Here is a 21,264-nt window from a genome sequence, read left to right as displayed (position 1 = left end):
CCATCCCTCTTGCTATGTGAGGCAATGGGAGAGAGAAAAAAGCCGAGCAGAAGCACAGCTCCTGCCTTGGGTTTCCCTTAAGGATTAGAGCACAAGCAGCTTGCCCTTTTTCTTCTTTAGACTCTTTATGGACTGTGCAAATGTTTAATGAATTTCTTTTTAAGGAATTTCTGTTGGAAGAAATTCTACTCGTCCGCTTCCCTCATGGTTTTTCCTGTGTCTTCTGTCACACAGCTTCTGTATCATTCTACTGTCTACATTCTTACCAGTTACGGACTTCCTCCTCTCTACTTTCATATATTTATAAAGGAAAGCCTTCTGAAATTTGCTGCGTGCTGCCTGGAGTAGCTGCCAATTCAGGAGGAACAACCTTTCATCATTGTGATGGCTGCTCTCCTACTCAGAGAGCACAGCACACTCGTCTTCCAGCATGGAAAGTTGCGCTTCCCCTCTTTCTGTTGGCAAAGATTCATCCCAAGGCAGCACTAGGAATGATGATTTTCCTTCTTGCGTTACCCTTATGAAGTTGTTAGCCATTTCTTAAGATATTCTTCATTCTGAATTTTGAGCAATGCCCGTTGCAGTACGCTCCAGTAGCTCCCAGTGTCCCATGATCTACAAAGCACAAGTTACCGTTTCCGTGTGCTTTGGTATCAACTGAAGAATATTTTCCAGTTTGCATTAAGCAAGTCCCATTCACCTGATTTGTCAAACACTGCCAGACACTTTATAAATCATTAGTTTGGGACCAGTAACAACTGCAGAACAGCATGTATGCCCTCCTCACGGCCACACAACTTGCACGCTGCCTTGCACAGGGCTCCTTGTACCTGCCCTGCTTCAAATCAAAGCAAATTGGGCTACTTGTAGCGGTGGCTCAGTCTGGAAGTAGCCCTGACTGCCAGGGAGTATTTGTAAAACAGGATACTTTTAAAATTAGAGCTCCAGATGTAAATCCCCATTACCACTAGAGAAGGGGCATGGCCTGGAGTTGAACTTTGCAGCTAGACCCATCCCTAAATTGGGTGACAAAAGACAGGCTACTTGAAGGAGCAAAGATGAGACACCTTCAGAATACTTCTGGCTTTTATAAAGCACATTACCACACCTCTCCCCATTCCTTCTGGTAAAAATAACAGTAGTTACCTTTCTTAGAAACTGAGATCTACAGCTAAAATTATTACTAAAATTGCTATTTCAAGTTGTCATATTGATGTTTCTTTGACAAAAATTTAGTAACTCTCTTTCCATTTTTAATTTCAAAGTAATTTATTTACCTATAATAATATTTTTTAAAAAAATCACATCCTTCACAGTCAAAATCCATTTAACCATCACCTACATACATGTCTTTATTTTTTTTCGCATTACGAACCTGAGAGAGTAGGTTTTGTTTTTCTTCTCTCTGGAGGGCAGAGCCCCAACTGCTGTAAACTTGGAGCTCCCAGCAACGGTGATTTCTGTATGGCCAAGAGCTGCACTGCCCGTGTGCTTAGAAAGCACCACAGGGATGGGCTGTAACAGGACTTCCTAGTGAATAATACTTTGCTTTTATGATGTCTACAGATGTTCATGCTTGGTTTCAGACTCATATTACCATTCAGCAGGTTCTCCTTCTTGCAGACACAGTGAAGTAGGGGAAAAAGGGGTTTGTCATAAGCAATGTATGTGAGGAAAACCTTGAGTAACTAAAGAAGATGGTCTGTCTTTCCTACTGGCAGAAGATTCTCTTTGCTGTGGCCTTAATTAACAACTGCATTCATTGTCTCTTTCCTCAAAGGTGGTGAGAAGCACGACAGTTCTAGAATATACCCACAACCAAGCAAAAAGTGTGGAATAGTGGCAAGTAAAGGGCATAGAATGAATAATTTTAAGTTTCTCTGAAAGAGCTGCATAAATTACCAAAATAGGAACGCACTTTTCCGTTAACTTTTTGCACTGGTGGATTTTCCCCTCTGTAAATAAGGGGAGAACAGACTTACTTTAAAGAAAAAAGTCTTTCCAAGTATCTATATACATGTATCTTTAGATATGTATGTAATTCCTCTACAACACTAAAAACATAAAAATGTATTTCCTTTAATCCATGCTAAGCTGTAATGGCACTACAAGAGTTAATTATTTAGAACAGCAGGCTGTAAAAGGAATAATGCAGCAGGAAATGTGGAATGCATTATTTCTTTAGTGATCTCTGCTTCCATGGAAACAATTTCTCGGCACAATTCTAAATCTCATAAAAATAGGGCACTAGGTCTATGTAAACCAGCAAGACATTTCCAATTAAACAACCAGAATGCTTTTATCTAGGCCATTAAATACTTTGTTTGGTATCAAATATGATTACCATGTTCATGGGGACGTTAACAACCAGCTACTTCCCTTGCACCGGCTCCACGGGGCCAAACACGCCCCTGCGTGCGGCCAGACGTCCTCAGCTGGGGGCACCATGCATCCCCGTGCCGCCCGCTTCCCACCGCCACAGCATCTCTCTCACGCACAACACGATGTCCCCACCAGGCAGTAACGTCCGGCACACCAAATTCTCTGCTGGCACAGCAGGAAAGAGCTCATCTGGCTCCTGCCACTGGCAGAAATAGAGCTAGAACCAAGCATGCTTGAAGGAAATTTGGGTAATGACTAGGGTTGGTTGAAAAGTAATCTGACAGTCACCTCCAGAATTCACTTGGCCATGAAAACCAAGCTGTTACCTTTCTTACTTCAGCGATCCTACTGCCAGGATTCTCTCTGTGAAAACACTACGGAAACACATTGATCGACCGTCCCGGCATCCCTGGCGCAAAGTGCCACTGGATCCTTTTCTGAAGGAGACTAAGGCGGAGGCTTTGAAAGAACAAATGAAAGAAACAAATCTCCCAGGTACACAGCTACTGCCCATTAACTGAATCACCAGCCAGAAGTTTCTGAGCACTAACAACAGTTTTGCTCTTGGTTCAAACCCTTTTCTCTGCCAGCTGTGACAAAGCTCCCTCTAGTGGTAGCAAACTTGCCTGAAGCACTTGGTTATTGTGACCGCCTTGGAAAAAGTATCAGATGTGACGATGCTCAAGAAACAAGAAGCTGTTACAAACACAGAACACATCCTTCAGGGTACTGCATATACAGCCTTTATTAGCAGACTCTGGTATACCAACAGTCAGGAATATGACAGCAGCAAGCAAAAAGAAAAAAATACTTAATAGCAACAGTGGCAGCGTTTTTTGTTTGGCTGGTTTTGGGTTTGTTTTTTTTTCTGTCTTTGTTCTTTTCAACTGAATCGTTCTTGGAAAGTTACTTATTTAAAAACACAAATAGGCATTCCCCTCCCTTGGAAGACAAGGTGTGTATCCCTGCGAAAAAGCACTGCTGATAACTGGGAAAGCAGAACTTTTCTTGGCCAACAAATGCCCATATAGGATATTTGCCAAAAGGTCCATCTTAGGGGGTTGGGGATTTTTCCTCTTTATTTTTTAAACTGTCGACTCTTCCAGTCTAAACTGTATCATTCTACTTGTTCCTCAACCATTTCCCATCTCCTAAGCAACAACCTGGCAAGGCATAACAGCTGACAGAAAGAAATATTGTGTTAGTCCACAAAACAACACTAACGTGAAAAGAATTGCTGGATGGAAAAAAAAAAGAGCTTGCCAATAAAAATATTTAATGCCTTATATGTGTTTGGTAGCAAACTGGTAGTATTATCAAAATAGTTTTGTCTCCTTAGAAGCATGCAACTTCCAAACTCATATTATTAACCACACAGTCAAAATAAATTATGAGAAGTAGGTTAGATTACTTTCTCACCACGGCTCCTGCCAACAAGTTATTACTTAGCATTACAGATGTGGCATTTCCAATTCACGTACAATGTCTCGTGTGACAGTACTGGATTTCGATGGCACCAGCAGTTCTATTTCCTCTCACACCACCCTGATCATGAACTCTTAGAACATCTGGAGTCTGTGCAGGAATCCAGGGCTCAATATGGCACTGTCTCCTCAGGAGACAAACTGCTTCCAAGCACATTTTACTCAACCATTTTCTTATGTAGCATGCCTTAACTCCAGTTCATACAAGTGTATTGCTTTAACTCGTTTTAATCATTAAACAGAGCAGCAGCCACTACTTGGGTAATACTGACATCCATCCTTACGTGCTTGGAAAGAGACCGTATGTGGACAAAGAACATCACCTACTTCATACTGCTTCTACACAAGAGGTTCAAAATTCTTTCCTACAGATCAGAACTAATTACAGCTTTTAATACACGCGTTTATACGGTGCGATGTTTCTAAAGAGTAACCTACGCAAAACTGCAGAATACCTTTACACTGCAGACCACTCCACAACTAAGTAGGGAAGGAACGCTTTCTCACCAAGAGTGTAGTTTAAACTAGAAATACAGAAAGCCATGCGGTTATTTTTAATTAGGAAATCTCAATAGGACATTTTAGAATATATGCAGACTGAGTCAACATGCCTTACAGAGATGGATACACCAAGTTTGTAAATACGTAGTAGAGGGATCCAAAGCTGGGCACCAGCAGATCTGTACATGGAAGAGAGCAGAGAACATTCACCAATATTCTTAAGTCCACAGCTCCTGCATCTGCCTTGGGAGAATCACCGTGTAGCAAGGGCTCCTATTTCCACGGGATCAGGTTCTGCCCCTTTCACTTAGTAACAGCAAGACACTGACGTTTTATGAGGCATGAGAAAAAAAGGACCGTTAACTGCCTGTAAAGGAGTTCGCTCCTTGGGATGCAACTCTACAATTTTAAAGCTTTTCAAACTCTTTATGCAAATGACAAACTGAAGTTAAAAATGTAAACATATACAATCTTAAATTTCATTTATGTTATGTAGAACTAGATATATACACACATATTTTTTTAAAATAAGTTTTGAGTCCATTATCACCTTTCTAGATATAAACTCAAGGTCTTGCTCGCTTCATGTTTTCAAATATATTTTAGACCTTTCTGAGAAACTTTGCTCAAGATAAATCTGTGTAAATAGCAGTAACTGCATACAAGTCAAGTTTCCTCATGATTTAGAAAGCAAAATTTAAAGCACATTTTTTCGACAGATTCACAGTGATACAGCTCATAAAACATTTCCACGTTGCAATCAAGAAACTTCTCAATTAAGATCAATCTTACAACTACCTTATCTGGATATATTCCTGTATGAAATTATAACCGAAGAAGTGATACAAACCAGCGCGTTTGCTTATTGAACTGCACGTTATAGAGAAGACCCTGAATATAAAAGTTGGTGGGTTTGTTTTTTTTTCTTTAAAAAGACAAATACTTTTCTGCTTGTTAGACTCAGTTTACTGTCAATCAAAAGCTCTTGTTTCCACAGGAAACAGCGGCATTTACAAGTGGACAAATCACAATGATCTGGAAGAACAACATAATATCTCCCTGGAGAATGGAAGATCGCAAACACTGCAACCTGTAATAAGACAGGAGTTATCATTTCCACTGGAAACAAGCACAACCACTGTTGAGAAGTCAAGAGAATTTGCCAGCTTTTTCTCCCCACTACAGAAGCAAGATGGCAAAGACCATGCCAAGAAGCTACTCAACCATAGGGATCGCTGGGCGGGGGCAATACAAAAATTAAAAGATGTATTAAACTACAACTGAATACAACTTCAGACTGGACACCAGGAAAGTTTGGTATCAGTGAGCTATAAAATTTTCATTTCTGTTAAGTTTCTCTTTTGTGAATTCATTCAAACCTGCAGTGTCTATGGAACTAAGGAACAAATTTCTTCTTAGTTGTGTGCCTGTAGATAAAAAATGAGAGAAAATTCCCCAACTTAAAGCCTTGAGAGAGGACAAACTCTCCTTGAAGACGGATGCATGGCATTCTTCTCAGGTTGTCCTTCTTCCCAAATAGCAGACTGCTGGTCAACTAATTCATTCTGTGGCACTCGTTTTCTACAAAATGTTAATACTAAGTGCTCCTTGTGTGTCGGGTCACACAAGTATTTTAAACTGTAACAATAAAATGACACTGGATTCTGTAACTGGTAATAGTTCTGAAAGAGTCGACAAAACGTGGACAAGGGGAAGAAAATGAAAAAATAAAATCAAAACTCTATAATTTTGTTTTGTTAAAGCCATCACATTGGCAATTCATTTGAACATTCATTCTCCTTCTCTTCGGCGTTACTCTTCTCACTCTTGTACGTGGAAAGGAATAAGTTTTCTATCTGAGTCAGGAACTCTTCAGCAATGAAGCAGTTTGTTACCTTGCCCAACGTCTTCCTCATGCACTCCAACAGCTAGTCAAAAGAAAAAGATCTTTTTAAGTTGTCATTTTTCCCAAGTTTCTTTTTTCCGCTTCTAGCTGCTAAGTAATTTAGGATTAACACTGCAGAAAGTGCTCAACTGTACAACATAAATTTCAGAAAGGAACAGCCACACAGGAACACACAGATGACTTAAAACCAAGTCTTTAAAAGCAATTACACAACTGCTAAATTCACGAGTATTCTACCAACTCCATTTTAGGTTTAGGCTGTTTATCAACTCATCGAACCCGGGACTGGGAAGTCCAAACCTTCTCCCAAAAGAGACGCAGTTCTCGACACAAAACACACAACTCGCTGAGAAGAGACCCGATCAACGTGCCATTCATTCTTCTCCAAACTGAGATAAAAACTTGGTATCTGCATGTAACCGTCACCCCCAACTCTCTCAAACGAGCGTCCTGATTGTGCTTAAGCACAATTTGCTTGTAAGTAAATAAACTGCACCATAAGTCATTCATTGTGATTAATTTAAATCTTTGATTTGTAAAAATGTAACTTCAGGTGAGTCCTGACGATACAAAACCGATTTGTATTAAAAAAAAATAATTAAAAAAGCTAAAAGAAGAAAACTTACTTTCTGCAAACAAGTCAGGTCAGAATCTCTATGAAAAATTTTATCCATGGGGACACTGCTGTTGAAAGAAAAACAAACAGCAGCACTGTAGAAAGCAGATACACGTCTCTCTTGGAACATCAATAATAAACATGCAAACATGCCAAACGAGCTAAGCTTTGGAATGGAAGTAGACATATACCTATGGCATAATCTGTATTTTTCAATTATCCATCTTGTTTTTTCAAATATTAATTCCCACTGAGGTTCCTCCAACATCTGCTGCACTTCAAATTTGTAGGGCAGGCCTGGAATCAATTGAACATGATTATTCAGCATTTTGAGTACACAACTTATTTTTTCTTATTTTTATTTAGGTGCAATCCCTTCCTTCCCTGTAACTGTTCATAATTTATTACTGACTGCAGAAGCTTGCTTTTATAATCTTGTTTTTATAACTTAGTACACTTCCGTAGTCTCTACACTTTATACAGTTATTAAGTGAATAAAAAAGTTTAGTTTTTCATGTACGAACTGGCTGATAAGGAAGAATTCCTCTAGTTTATTGCATGTGAGGGAAGAGGAATTTGAAAGTATTCTAGAGGAACATAAGAAAATTACTTGCAGAACACAATTCAGTTACCAAAATGGTGGAGGATAAAGAAAGAGACCGTAAATGTAAGATTTAAAATAAAACAAAACAAAAATTTTCCAAGTTCCTAAGATTTTAAAGAACTGAAACTCATGCTTTCCAGCTAGACCTCAGAGTAGGTGAAAAGAAATCAACTGATACAATTCACTACTTGTACACAAACGTGAAAAAGCGTTTGTTCGGTGCAGAATGCATTTCCAAGAGTGAGAATTAACCTACGGATAGATTTATGCCTCCTGCAAAATATTAATCCTCGTTCACTTGCACAGGACCACAGCACCACTGCCGTGGCGTAACTTTTCCAAAGAGCTAGAGCAGATACCATTCTGTAAAAAGAAACATAAATACCAAATCCTCTCAGACAGAAAAATTATGCAACGAGAAAAAAGTCTGCTTCTAAGGGCAGATCAAGTTTCTAAGTATTTTACCTCCACACCACAAGGGTGGGATGGATGGGAAATGAGGATAAAGTCACGGGACTCTCACTGTTGTAAACAGGAATTATTGCGCAGATGTGGCCTCTGCTTCCCTTCCTGTAGGACCCCGAAGCAAGTCTCCGGGCAGATGGTCTCCCTCCCTTACTTCCACAGGAAAAAACAGAGGGAGAACTGTCGGCTCACACGGCCGCTGCTCCTGCCTTGCCAAGAAAAGTGGGAACCTTGGGAGTCAGGATGCAAAAATCAGGACTCCAACAGGGGGAGGGAGGAGGAGAAGAGGCACCTACCACAGCCACATCCTGTTATCATGGGATTTCTCCTCAAATTCATGTCAGGGAATGAGCAGAAGATCTGATCATCACTTGAAATACTGAAAGTTTTATATGATACGATCTTAACTATTCAAGAAATGAAAACATCCCGTTTCCATGAAATGCTAATGACATTTTTGATCAAGAATTTGTTCTCGTGGGTTGGGATTTGTGCCAGCACACCATTTCATTTTTCGTATCTTTTCTTCTCCTGGACAGCTGGCAAGTTTGATCCCTTGACATTCTGAATGATAAGTTACGCAAATAAGGATTTTTGGCTGCTGTAGCAGCCAGTTCTGTGCTATTACACTTCTGTCTCCTCCATCAGAGGATCTGTTCAGAATTTTGTAATGCAGCAAAGCTTAAGTCATACAGGCAAAGCAGTTTCTCAGCTTTTCACATGGATGTTGTATGTAAATAACTGTCCCAACCCTTTTACTTGATTAATTTCTTAATACAGAAAATCAATCTTCTGTTTATGTTGGCATATTCTTGTCACAACAGCACAGACCACTAGCAGGATTCCTCTTTAAGTGAAGGTTTTGTACAGCATAAGTTACCAACATAAATACATAAATTCCTATTTCTTGAGTTCAAGAATGGACACAGTTTTTCCCCTTAGTATCCGAAAGGGATAGAAAAATGAAGGCGATGACAAAAATATCGGTACTTACGGTACGAACCATCAGGACTGATCTCATCGCTGATTACTAAACAAGTCATCTGAGAATATGGAAGAGGATTATTTCGGTTGTAAGGACTTACAATCATTCCGATAAACATGGCACCACCTCTGGAGAAATAACTCTACAAAAAAACCCAAAAACACACACAAGAAATATAAAGCTTTTTCTGAGTAGCTTTCTGAAATTAGGAAAACCAGAACTTATGTCAATTTATGCATTAACTGATTTTAAGATGCAGTAGAGGAGTAATGTGTATTAACGTTAGAAATACCAGGCAGGCTTTAGGGTTGGCGGGGGTTGTTTTTCGCTATTTGTTTGACCAGCAAGTACCTGGTATTTCGCTTGAGTGTCGATATCTCGTATGGAGGGGTTGGGGTCAAAGGCCGGGTGGGAGTGGTACCACCCGATGACGCTGTACCCCCTGGCAGCCAGCGTTTCCGAGGCCTGCGTCTGTGACACGGGATCCATCTCGCACTGCAGCCCTGTACTCAGGCTATTGCACGGCTCTGCTGCACAAACCTGTTAAAAAAAGTCTCCAGCTGGATAAATGCAAGAAATTTTCATCGGTTAAAAAAAAAAAAATTATGAATTTTAAGAATCATAAACTAGGTGTTCCTCATGATAGAGCTGACAGGCCAATGCTTGAACATAAAGATAACTCTTAACATTTCAAGACTACAGAAACTAACCTCAACTTAAATACACTTTAAGTAGCTGCCCTTCAGAAATAACATTTATATCTACAAAGATTAATGTATGTTATTGTATCAGTTTTCATATTTTAGAGAAAATGTAAAAAGATAAACACTTACTTCGACAATTTTATTGGCTTCAGAGTATCTTCCGCCTAACAGCCCTATTACTTCCGCCATAGACACGTGAGAGTGCTAAAATGATAGTAAACAATTATTAAAGTCCAAGCTGTACCATCTCTCCTAGTTTTGCTCTGCACACAGCCGAACACATTGGCTGCACAGCTACAGGTCAGTAATTCTCAATAGCATTTAGAAGGAAAACTCTGGACAGCTACAGATTCTCCCACACCCAGTGTAAACACCCATCTAAAGCAGACAGAAAAACTGATGTTTGGTTATCAGATACATGTGCACGCCTGTAATGTGTTTGTGGAACATTTCCGTACATGAAGCAACGCTAGGTGCAAAATTGGAAGCGTGTGCTATGCTGTGCAGTGCTGAGCCACTGCACCAATTTTGGTACAACCTGTTATTCAAAGAAAAAAAGAAAAATACAAAAATAAATCAAAATCACACATTGCTTTATAAACACAAAATCAACTCCTGGACTAGTAGAAACAGAAGACGTCTGGTTTAGAAAGTACCTTTAAGCAAATTATATTTAAAGTGTGCTGGAGAGCAATAAGCACTAACACTCATTAGTTTTTCTAGAAGGTAAATGGTCGTACACTAAGCACAATATAGAACAACCAGACATTAATCTTTTGAGGCTTTATCAAACACTAGGTTCTCACTTGTAGGTCTGAATGGAAAGAAGTACTGTATTTCTCAATCTTCTTATGTTGCCCATTAAAAAAAACAACAAACAACAAACAAAACTCACAACGTACACATCACAGCTTTCTGAAAGACACAATTTAATCCTTACCAAATCCATTATTAAAAGCGCTTCAGAAGACACCTTCACCTGAAAAGGTTCCTGAACGGATAAACACAATAATGAATATAGGAAAGTAATAAAGCAAGCAATAAAGCTTTCGTGATTATTCACTCATAGGGACATACCTGTTTTTCTTCAGTGAATAAACAGCACGGTATCAGCTGAAAGGGATCAAAGGAACTATAAAATGAAAGAAAATGTCTCTAAAGAGACTGCAGGACAATCAGGAAACTTTTCAGGTTTCCCACTGTCTCTTTGGCACAGGAAGAACAACTTTGTTTTCTTTACTGGATTTTCTCATCCAACACTAGGATGACTCCCACCAAATAGAGAAATTTCACTGCCCACACTTGTGAATGTCAGAATGAAACATTTTAAAATACAAACATGTTACTTCAGACCATGTTACCTACAACAGATTTGCAGTGCTCCAGCCTGACACTATACAAGGAATATTTTTCGTTTCTACAAGATCAACATTTGAACATAAAGTACATTGAGTAATACCTTTTTGTTTGTCTTGAACCTTTAGAAGACTTTGCAGGCTTCAGTTTTTCCTCCTCTCTTCTTCTTGCTAACTCTTCAGCAGACAGATGCTAAAAAGAATTTCAGAAATGAAATTTGTCTTAATGTCTCCATTCATCATTACTCTGCCAGTAACGATCCTAAAACCAGGCAAGAATAAATTCTTGACATCAGTGTCCTCTTGACAGACTATCAATTTTTGCATGTTATAGGACTACTCAAGTCAGAGAGAAACAGCCACAGCCGCAGCAAGTGGTGTGAAAGCAAGGCCAGGCAGAGATCTAGTCCACAAGATGCCTGATGAGAGAATTCTTATGTTCTCTTAGTCAACCAAATTCAGTAAAACCACAGCCCCTATTGCAAACCAGGCATAAATGCAAGTGCAACTAAGGAGAAAATCAGCCATTGCAATCCATAGCCAGAATTTATCAAAACATGTTTTTAGGGATGAGTGTTTTCAAACTTTATTTCCACCCAAATATGCATTTTTCAGAAAGCACTGGAATTATTAACCACAGTTACTCAAAAATAGGTATGGCATTATAAAATTATGGAAGTAAGTGTCACAGATATTTATTACTGAAGGTTGCAAATTTAATTTGGTTTCTATACAAGAAAAATAGGATGTTAAAGTTCTTCCTCTGTTGTATAATTCAAAATCATAGGAATAGACAAGTGGATATTTTCTTCCCAAGTCTTCTATAAAATATTTAAACTTGTATGAACTTTTCTAAGCACTTTGTACATCACAGTATTTCTGGGGATATTGCTAGCAGCATAATTATTATTAGGAACTCGTTATCACCTGCATTGTAGGCACAAAGAAAACACAGGACTGAAAAAAAATTATTAAATCTTATTCTCCTACTCGCTACTGTTTGCTTTAGTAAGGCAGCTAACTGCAAACTAAGGGTCATGACATCTCCTACAAGACCAGGCAAAAAGCTTTATGGGCCCAAAACAAACGTAGGGCGATACACTCACAACTGCAAACACCAAAATTGTATTTATCAGCAGCATAAAGATGTAACAGCTGCTCCATTTATTTTCAAATCGCTGCTTCTGCAAAGAGAGGTTCCCATTTACTATCCCACAACTGTTTCCCTCATACGTTTGATGCAACACTGCCTGCTAGCACTTGGCAAGAATTAATTCTTTGAGGAAAGTTTAAAACACAGCAGCGTTACCTCAAATGTCTGTCCTTCCAAATCCTTCGCATCACACCAGTTCCCCCAAGGGTCTCGCACTCGCCGTCTTCTTGTCCGCTGCAGCAAGCAAATCAACACAGGTCAAGGCTATTACTCCTGAAAAAATTTCCTTTAATCAGCCATAAGAACATTGTCCAAAAGGTTACTGCCACGTCAGTGTAACTATAACATAGTTCCAGAAAAGAAAGAGCACCCTGGAGTTCTGTAGAATGAAATAGTTCACAATCTGTCATGAAATACCATCAGTGAAGTTTGCAGTTTTTAAGGCTGTAAAGCACAACACCCGGCTGATGTTCCGTGGAGCATCAATACCCGACAGCAACAGTGCGCTACTATCCAGCACTGAATCATCGCTCGGGCAATACAAAAAGCTATAAAACCAGTATGCTTACATGTAGTGTATGCTACAGTTCTTTATAGTTCAATATATGTGCTTTTCAGTGAGATTGATTTAGTTTTCCTCTCATCAACTGATTTATTTTGTTGTGAAGTACTTAAAAAAAATGCTACATTAAATGTGAATATGAAAAATAAATCTGGCAAGCCTTGGTAATTCACGGAGTTACAAATGAGTTACTCCTGTACTTAATTGTGTGCACAAAGCTCGCAGTATGCCATATCCTGTACCTACGATACTTAACTGTTAGCATGCAAGCAACTTAATCACCCACTACCAACCCACTGCACTATTTTCTGGCTAATTAATTACAGAGGAGGGCAGGAAGGGGTTGAAGCTGCAGGGAAAAGACTGAAACAAATCGTAGTTAAGTCCCTGAACAGAAATTGGATGTCTGAGATAGCAGAAATTTGGGCGGACCCCTGTCAGATACCAGAACTCAGACTGACACTCCAATCACAGAGCATTCTAATAAAACTGCGACTGAACAAGAGGAGAAATTTCCAGACGCTGTAGCTCTGAAATGAAAGACCTGCTCCAGGAGCGTCTTCTAAATGTTTTTCCTGCCCCCACCTCCCCCACCAAAACTTACCATGGACTGCAAGCGCTGAGCGAGCTGGTAGGCTTCCACGGTGTCTTTGCCTTCTTTGGACCGTGTTTTATCAGCTGGTTGGGGTCGGTTATAGACAGCCTGTTCTGCAAGACACAGAAGAGAGATAACCTGCGCTTCACTCAAGTATGAAGCCACTTATTACTGGTACAGGGCCAAGAATGACACAGGTAAGTGGTAACAACAAATGCCATAAAGAAAAAGCCAACAGCAAAAAGAACCCACAGTGAAAAGACATCTCTTGATGGTCATATTGCTGACCGGTTATAGAGCCCTCTACCACTGCATTTTAAGACAGGATAACCTCCTTCCTTATTGCTAATTTATTTTTAATGACTTTTACTTCAGACAAAATGTATTTGCAGGATGTTCCTCCTCTCCTAGGTGACTGTCATTCAACTTCAGACCAAAATCAATCCAGAGAGACTACACCAACAGCTTATAGGTACATATTCACTTTTTAAATGGTACCTGATTTTAACATTTGCATCTTGTCAAAACTACCCCCAAGGATGAAGACATTTTTTTTATTTAGGAAATACTTATAATTCAGTATAGGAAAAGAAACGATAACTTGAATTCTGTCTCACATAGAGAAAGGGTAGAACTTCAGACGGAGGAAGTGTCAGGTAACAAAGTCAAAACCGGAACACACAGGAAAAAAAACCCACCCCCAGCAAGTGTGGGGTAAACATGGCAAGCAGGGAAGAAGAAAAACAAATAAAAGGTCTTGTGTAAAACCAAAAATGCATAATCCTGTAAGCAGGTTACAAACTCCTCTAGATTTTCAAAGGTCATGAGAGAATCTGCTCGGAAGGTCCTTCCTGGTAAGGATTAATGTGTATCCTCCCGTGTGAACACCATTAAGTACTCCTTCACCATTAATACCTGAATAGGCTACAGCCACATAGGCTGGAACACGGCTGACTATACTAAACACAGTCCAAACAGAGATCCTCTTCCACAGAACTTAAATAGTAATTGTTGTAACTCTATGTAAGACATAGAGTACAGAGAAGCTGGAACATTACCCACATGGATGCTTGATTCTGGTTAAGTGCAGTCATCCTCAGTTGAATGAAGCAAACTTACATTTCTATTAAAGACACATCTCCTAACCATCATGTTTAGCCTTCACATGAAATCATTCGTTTTAATAAAAAAAGCTGACAGTCACCAATAGATATGTTCAGCATGTACAGATTAGAATTTAAATTCCAAATTGATTACAATAAAAATAACCATACCGCAGCCAAAGTTAATCGCTCCTATTAATTCCAAATACGTGTGGATCCGTCCAATGCAGTTAACATCACCGCAGTTCTTAAGGCCTGGACGTACTGAAGTTTTATTCAGGTATTTGGGTTTACATCTCTCCCTAAAATAAAGTGTAGCACATTGTCAAACAGTTAAAAAAATCAAGGGGGAGGAAAAGATTGTGTAACAAGCTGAGGTTAAGATGAGCCACTGAAATTTCCCTCCGTGATACGCAAACTACAGACCACTATGAGAGCAACAGAAACTTCACAAAAGACACAGTGTATTTTAGACTTATTTTTACACACTTATGCAGAGTGAAACATATGTTCCGTGCATTGAAACAAACTCTTCAACACATCTGGCGCCAGGTAGCAATCAATTACTCAGAACTATGATATCGTTCAATGGATACAAGAACATCAGCGTTAGATTAATCTAAATACCTCATATAATCATAGGCTCCCCTGGCGTAAAACATAAGCCTGATTTCACTCTCTACACACTTATCTGTTTTTACATTGATGTGAATTGTTTCAGTTCAACACTTCTCTGGTGCAGAATTTTATAACTTCTCTGCAACTAGAATAAGCTGTCAATACACAGGACAACGGAATGAAAAGAGAGTTAAACTCAGCAATTCCTTCTAGTTAAAAGCAAGCTAACCAACACAAAGGATCAGCTTGTTCTGATACAGGACACTCATTTTCATGCTGCTTCCAAGTATTTCTGTTGCTTAGCTTCCAGAATGCCAGAAAAAAACAACAGGGAAGACACAAAAGAAGCATTAATAAACAGTGCTGTTCACTGCCAACCTTTGCAATACTACCATAAAATTAATCTTCCTCTTTCAAAAGTAACCTATTAGCACTACGAAGTGTTTTAACTAAAAACAAAACAGGTCATGAGTCATCTTAATCACTTATTTCCATAAATGAAATTAATGCATCTTACCATTGATCCAAAATATAATTCCTAATTTTCAAATAACGCTCGGGTGTTTTGGCCTGGCGCCCTTCAAAGAACTCAGGAATAGCTTGTTTTTCTTCTTCCAGAATGATGTTTCTGTCGACTTCCACTTCTTGATCGGGTGGCTTAAGCTCCTCTGCTTCTTCTTGATGATCTTCATCCACTTGGCAGGGAGGAGGAAAAAGCAACCCATTATCAGCCAGGTCTCTCTGTTCCTCATTAGGCTCCTGATGAGTTACTTGTCTAGCACCCTGAGCTGTTACTTGTCTGCCTTGTTCAGCTTTCTCAATAAAGTTATTGTGTTGCTGGTAATCTAAGGTCACAGATTTATCACCGTTCAGGTGCTGAGAACACGTTGCTGCAACACCTGGAAACACCAATGCATCCACTGGCTCTTGCTTGGCATGTTGAGGATCTTCTTTCGGTAAAGAAATTGCAGAACTATGTCCAACAGATGAGAAAACATGCTCCATTCCTTTCATTTCTTCAACTGGACTTTTTGAAATAACAGTTAATTCAGATTTTCTAGTTTCTTGCTGGAAGGCAGGAGACAGTTCATCCATGTCATCAGTTATGTCTACTTCTTCATCATCTGACAGCTTTTCAATTTTGACCGCATTCAGATTGGGGTCTGCATGGCCTCTCAAGCTTCCAGATGACCACGCTTCTGCCCTTATCTCATCTTCAACGGGAACATTGCTCCCACACCGACTTTGCTCTTCTTTTTCAGAATCACCGTTTTTCGCCTTAGGAAAATATAAAACACTTTAAGGAGGGAAAAACAATCCCCTTCTGTCTCCCAGAGTCAGAACTATTTTACTTGACCAGCAAACATTCTGAAACGTTTCTTCCTCATCTTTTAATACATTTTAATCCACTGCAATTGACTTTGATCCAGCATTACAGGTATACTCATAGCCCAAGTGTAAATTAACATATTTTTCTCTTTTAAAAAAAACTTAAGACAATAGTAATTTCTTCTTAAATGCCCCCAAAGCCTCAAATGAGGCTAAAGCTAAAACTACAACATGCAGCTGAACACTGTACAGTGGAAAACAAGTGTTTTCAGAGTAATAACCAACAATGCAAGTGACTACAATTATACTGCATTTATTGTTTATTTATACGAGCAATAAAAATACTGAAGCCGTCCTAGAAATTTGAAATCAGGCCTGACTTCATATTTAAATCTGCAAATAAGCATATTCCACTTTTCTGAATATGGGAGTAAAAAGAGTATGTACTTTAACAGCAAAACTCTGAAAAGACAGATAAAAATCAAGCTACATATTTGTCATCATATTTGGCATATTTGTTGAACAGCCTCTTTTGCTAACTACAGACATAATTCGTCTACCTTGTTCTTAAAATACTGCCGAGCATAGCTCTTCACTTGTAGAACAGTACGACTTCCAATCAACTTGGCAATTTTCGTCCACCGGCGGCCAAATTTCACCTAGTACGAAGCACATCGAAGTTATGCAAACTCTGACATTCCGGACAAGGCACTTAATGAGCCAAGAGTTTAAAATCTCAGTTATTCATTACAAGTGCACAACAAATAGTACAGCAAACTCACAGTAAAGAATCTCACTACTCACATGCTACCAAGAAGAAAATGACATCCAACAATAAGTTATCATCATTCTTAACTAAACGATTTTCTTCACCCAATTCAGGCACACTGCAAATTACACTGTCTACTAACCCAGGGAATCCTGCCCAAATGAATTTGTACTTGGTGAAGCAAACACTATTACAGTCAGCACTGTGGAACCATATAATCTCTAAAGACCTTAAAATAGTCAGGGATTTCTCTTTATTAGCTGATTTGCCTTAAGCACACACTACACTCCCTGTAGTTAACTACAGTATTAAGAGTTTACAATTCATAAAGCTGTATGTTTGAGATTGCAAATTGTAATTGGCCTCACAGAAACAAAATCTGGCCAAGAACAGCATTTTGGGGGATTCATCAATATACATCTGATTTATCATTACAATCTTAGCAGACGGCAATTATTTTTAACACACTAGAAGTATAAAAGCAGATGAAAATGACACGCTTATTTATAAGATTATTTTGTTATTCAAGATAAACTAATGACTTCTATTCAAAACATTACATTTATAAACAAACTTACCAGCCCTTGTTCAAACAGCTCTTTTTCTTCTGATGTCCACTTTAATGAGTAGCTGGCTGATTTTGTAGGTGATCGCATCCTAGAAAAATATGAAAGAGAAGTTAGTGCTTTCTTAAAAATATCTATTCTCAAATCCCAGTAACTGAAGGCAACTTCTGACATGACGACTACTCCTCACCTTCAGTAAAACTCAAGGTATTGTTTTAAACATGAACACAAGTGATACATAAAATGTTGAGAATTGTGCCAGCTTCTCCATCACAAAAACAAGTCTGAAGGCAACACAATACTCATCAGTAATTAACGGTACAGGAATATGTAAGAGAAGCAAACAGAAAAGTTCGGGCAAGAAAGCTGACTAGAATTAACAGGGTTCTTTTCTTCGTAAGGACCACTGTGCTACAAAAACCAGTTTCCTACAGGTCTATTATTATACAGAACCATATTTCTTAACCCCACTAAATAATTTTGCACAGCCAAACAAAAGGAACTAAGGAATTTTAGTTGATTTTTTAAAGAATGCCTGGTAACGTAACAAAAATCGGAGCCACACTTAAAAATGTAACTCAATCATTAAAATGTACGTACATGACTTTTCCAGTTTTCTTATGTGGGCTGCAAATAAAAAACAAAGTGAAATAAAAATTAGTAATTGTGATGCTGCTGAATATCTCAGCAAATCAACTATTTTGGAAGCACTTCTCATTTCTTCTCAACTGAGATTTTTTTCCCAGAACACAGCTTACCTTTTCATAGACCTTTTCTCCGCGTCCTTCTGACTGAGCCATATTTTTTCAGAAAGTGATTTATTAGATAAGTAATATCTGAAATTGTTACTAAGTAAGTTTTTGAAGCATCAGAGTATTTGTACACATGGAAATTCTAACAATCATATAAATTTTACTGGTTCGTAATTATTCAGCTCTAGAAGTAATTTCCATTGCATTGATACTTTACCTATTTTCAAATCAAGGAAAACTTTAATTGGCTTTATTTTCAGTCCCCTGTTACTATAACCTGCTTAGTCTGTGAGGTCAGCTTCTGCCAGAAACGCTACTACTGGTAAGACTATTTAAGGCAATGCTGCTTATAAAGGAAAAAAAAGGCAAGAAAAAAAAAGCAGCAGCTGTTCCCTCCGTTTTTGTCTTGTGTGCTCTTGGAAGGATGAACGTAGCAGACAAAATCAGACAGTAAACCAGTCCAAGTGAAGGCCAATTCAGCAAAAAGAACTAGCTATTTTTAGCCAGATCAGCTGTTTGATCGGGTTCACCACGAAGTCACACAAACGGCTGCGTCAGCACGATGCTGGAGGTGGCACTGAACAAGCAGCTGAAGCGGCGATGAATATCGCTATTTTTGGTGCCAGTGCCAGCTTACATCCGACAAGCTTTTTAGAGCGATTTTGTGAAGAACGTGAAGCACTAGAGGAAGCTGCAGGTAGCTAGGTGATTAATTCCTGGGATTTCCTCGATTTCTGCAATCCACCTACAAGGTGATAGTGCTTTGACCACCTTAACAAGAAAAGGCACATCCAGTTCCTTTGGCAACATGATGTTTTCTGTTGTTATGCAGGAAAACGTACAAGCAAGTCAGCAAAAAGGATACTCTTCTTCCAGCAACATTTTCTCAATGACAGCCCTGTTTTCTTCACTAATGCTGCTGTCCAGCGTCCATGGCTGCAAACAGTACAAATATGTTTAAATATCTGAATTCTGTCACACTGTTACTTAAGTATCATGAATCATATACAATAGTTTCTAAAAATAAACTAAAAACATCAATTAAAAACATAAAAGAGCATGCATCTGGAGGAAAGAGAATGGAGAAAAAGTTCTGATAACCTTGCTAGAAGTACCATTCATTTAAAAATACTTACAAGACTGTTACCAGTTCTCCAAGATGAATCAAGGTAGTGGTCTTGCAGCAAGCTTGAAGCTGAGTTCTCATGATCGCTGAAAAAGATTCCAGTGTTCAAAACAACACAAACACAGTCAAAGAAAATTAGTGCTGCCAGTTACAAAAATGGTCTAGTAAATAACAAAAACATTAACTAAAGATGCAGAATTAGCTAGTATAACTAAAATAATATATTGCAGGCTATCATACAGTGTTCCCTTCTTACAATATTCCATTTGACATAGCATAAATCCCCTTCAGTAAGTCGTCTTTCTTAGTAATCTCAGTAGCATCTCCACATCTATTTTGTTGCACATTGTACGTGATGTCAGTGAAACCCTGAACAGCAAAAATTCTCTTCCAGATCAACTGAAAGCAGGAGGGACCATGTAAAAGGTACACAAGTGAAAGAAATCAGAATTTTATGGACAAATAAAGAACTACATTTTTAGCATTAAAACTGTCACGGAGTTATATTATCTACACTTAATATTTCTCCATCTTTCTCCATCTTTCCCCGTCTTTCCCCAAAGAAGGTAAAAATACTCCCCTATCAAGAAAAAAAAAGTTTTCCTCCTGAGGAAAGCTCATGCTCACATAAGGTTTACTAGACTCCTATCACAGTTAGTGCTCTTATGGACTTCATCCTGATCCTTTCTGTGAACAGCTACTTATTACTTTTAGAAATCTGTCACTTGTCAACATCACTGATCAACTTCTGTTTTAATGCAGCATAAAACCTCCTTAGCATAAAATCTTACATTAGTAATTAATCTGGGGGGTTTTTTTGTCATTCTTTGCTTCCAGAACATTCAGACTTTTCTAAAGACTGATTAGTCTTCATCCCTTGCAATACTACTAAAGTTAAACTCACCTACTATTCTGAACTGCTTTGTGCCAGCAGCTCAAACCTCTCCTTACAGGTAAGGATAATTCCTTATGTACATCCAGAAACCAGTAAAACTCATGGGTTGGTTTGGAGCATATCAAGAAATGGGTCAGACCAATACTCCCCTTTTACCCCCTACTCTACAACAGTAGCAACAGCAGATGCTCCGCTAGGGCAGCATGCAAGTCTGGCCACTGTCTCTGACACAATCCTCTCCTACTCTCCCAGAACCTGCAGTTGCTAGACTTGTAGTGTCCTGCTGCCCATTTACTTCACCATCTATTTCACAGAATCACAGGATGTCAGGGGTTGGAAGGGACCTCTGAAAACCATCTAGTCCAACACCGCTGCCAGAGCAGGGTCACCCAGGGCAGGTCACACAGGAACACGTCCAGGCGGGGTTTGAAAGTCTCCAGAGAAAGAGACTCCACAATTTCCTTGGGCAGCCCGGGCCAGGGCTCCGGCACCCTCACAGGGAAAAAGACTTTAGCTTGAACCTCCTGTTTTCCAGTGGGTGACCAGTGCCCCTCATCCTGTCACTGGACACCCCTGAGAACAGCCCGGCCCCATCCTCCGGACACCTGCCCTTTAGATATTTATAAGTTTCGATGAGCTCGCTCCCCAGTCTCCTCTTCTCCAGGCTAAACAGACCCAGAGAACTCCTTATCCATGAACTTGTCGAATCAGTCTTCTAGCTCTCCCTGCCTTCGCTCTTCTGAACCCACTTGTGTCCGCAGGCTCGCCACCGGTTACGCAACACGCTATCTCCT

At 39.2% G+C, this 21,264-nt stretch overlaps 1 protein-coding gene across 1 annotated transcript; it reads right to left on the bottom strand.

Moving 5' to 3' along the window:
- Positions 1 to 6,133: 6,133 nt before the first annotated feature.
- Positions 6,134 to 19,974, bottom strand: MYSM1 (Myb-like, SWIRM and MPN domains 1; the record flags this gene model as incomplete). Its single annotated transcript, XM_009871348.1, has 20 exons — positions 6,134 to 6,295; positions 6,900 to 6,957; positions 7,081 to 7,186; positions 8,953 to 9,085; positions 9,295 to 9,483; positions 9,777 to 9,851; positions 10,588 to 10,638; positions 10,725 to 10,779; positions 11,107 to 11,195; positions 12,312 to 12,389; positions 13,322 to 13,425; positions 14,587 to 14,717; positions 15,551 to 16,311; positions 16,923 to 17,021; positions 17,710 to 17,788; positions 18,298 to 18,324; positions 18,456 to 18,533; positions 19,315 to 19,385; positions 19,586 to 19,661; positions 19,832 to 19,974. Coding segments are annotated over 20 exons (2,565 nt in total), but the record flags the coding sequence as incomplete, so codon positions are not given.
- Between the last annotated feature and the right edge of the window lie 1,290 nt (positions 19,975 to 21,264).

The sequence above is a fragment of the Apaloderma vittatum genome, unplaced genomic scaffold (assembly GCF_000703405.1).
Source record: "Apaloderma vittatum isolate BGI_N311 unplaced genomic scaffold, ASM70340v1 scaffold13946, whole genome shotgun sequence".
NCBI classification, from domain to species: Eukaryota; Metazoa; Chordata; class Aves; order Trogoniformes; family Trogonidae; genus Apaloderma; species Apaloderma vittatum.
Note: the sequence above shows the minus strand (reverse complement) of the source record. Positions and strands in the feature narration are given on the sequence as shown.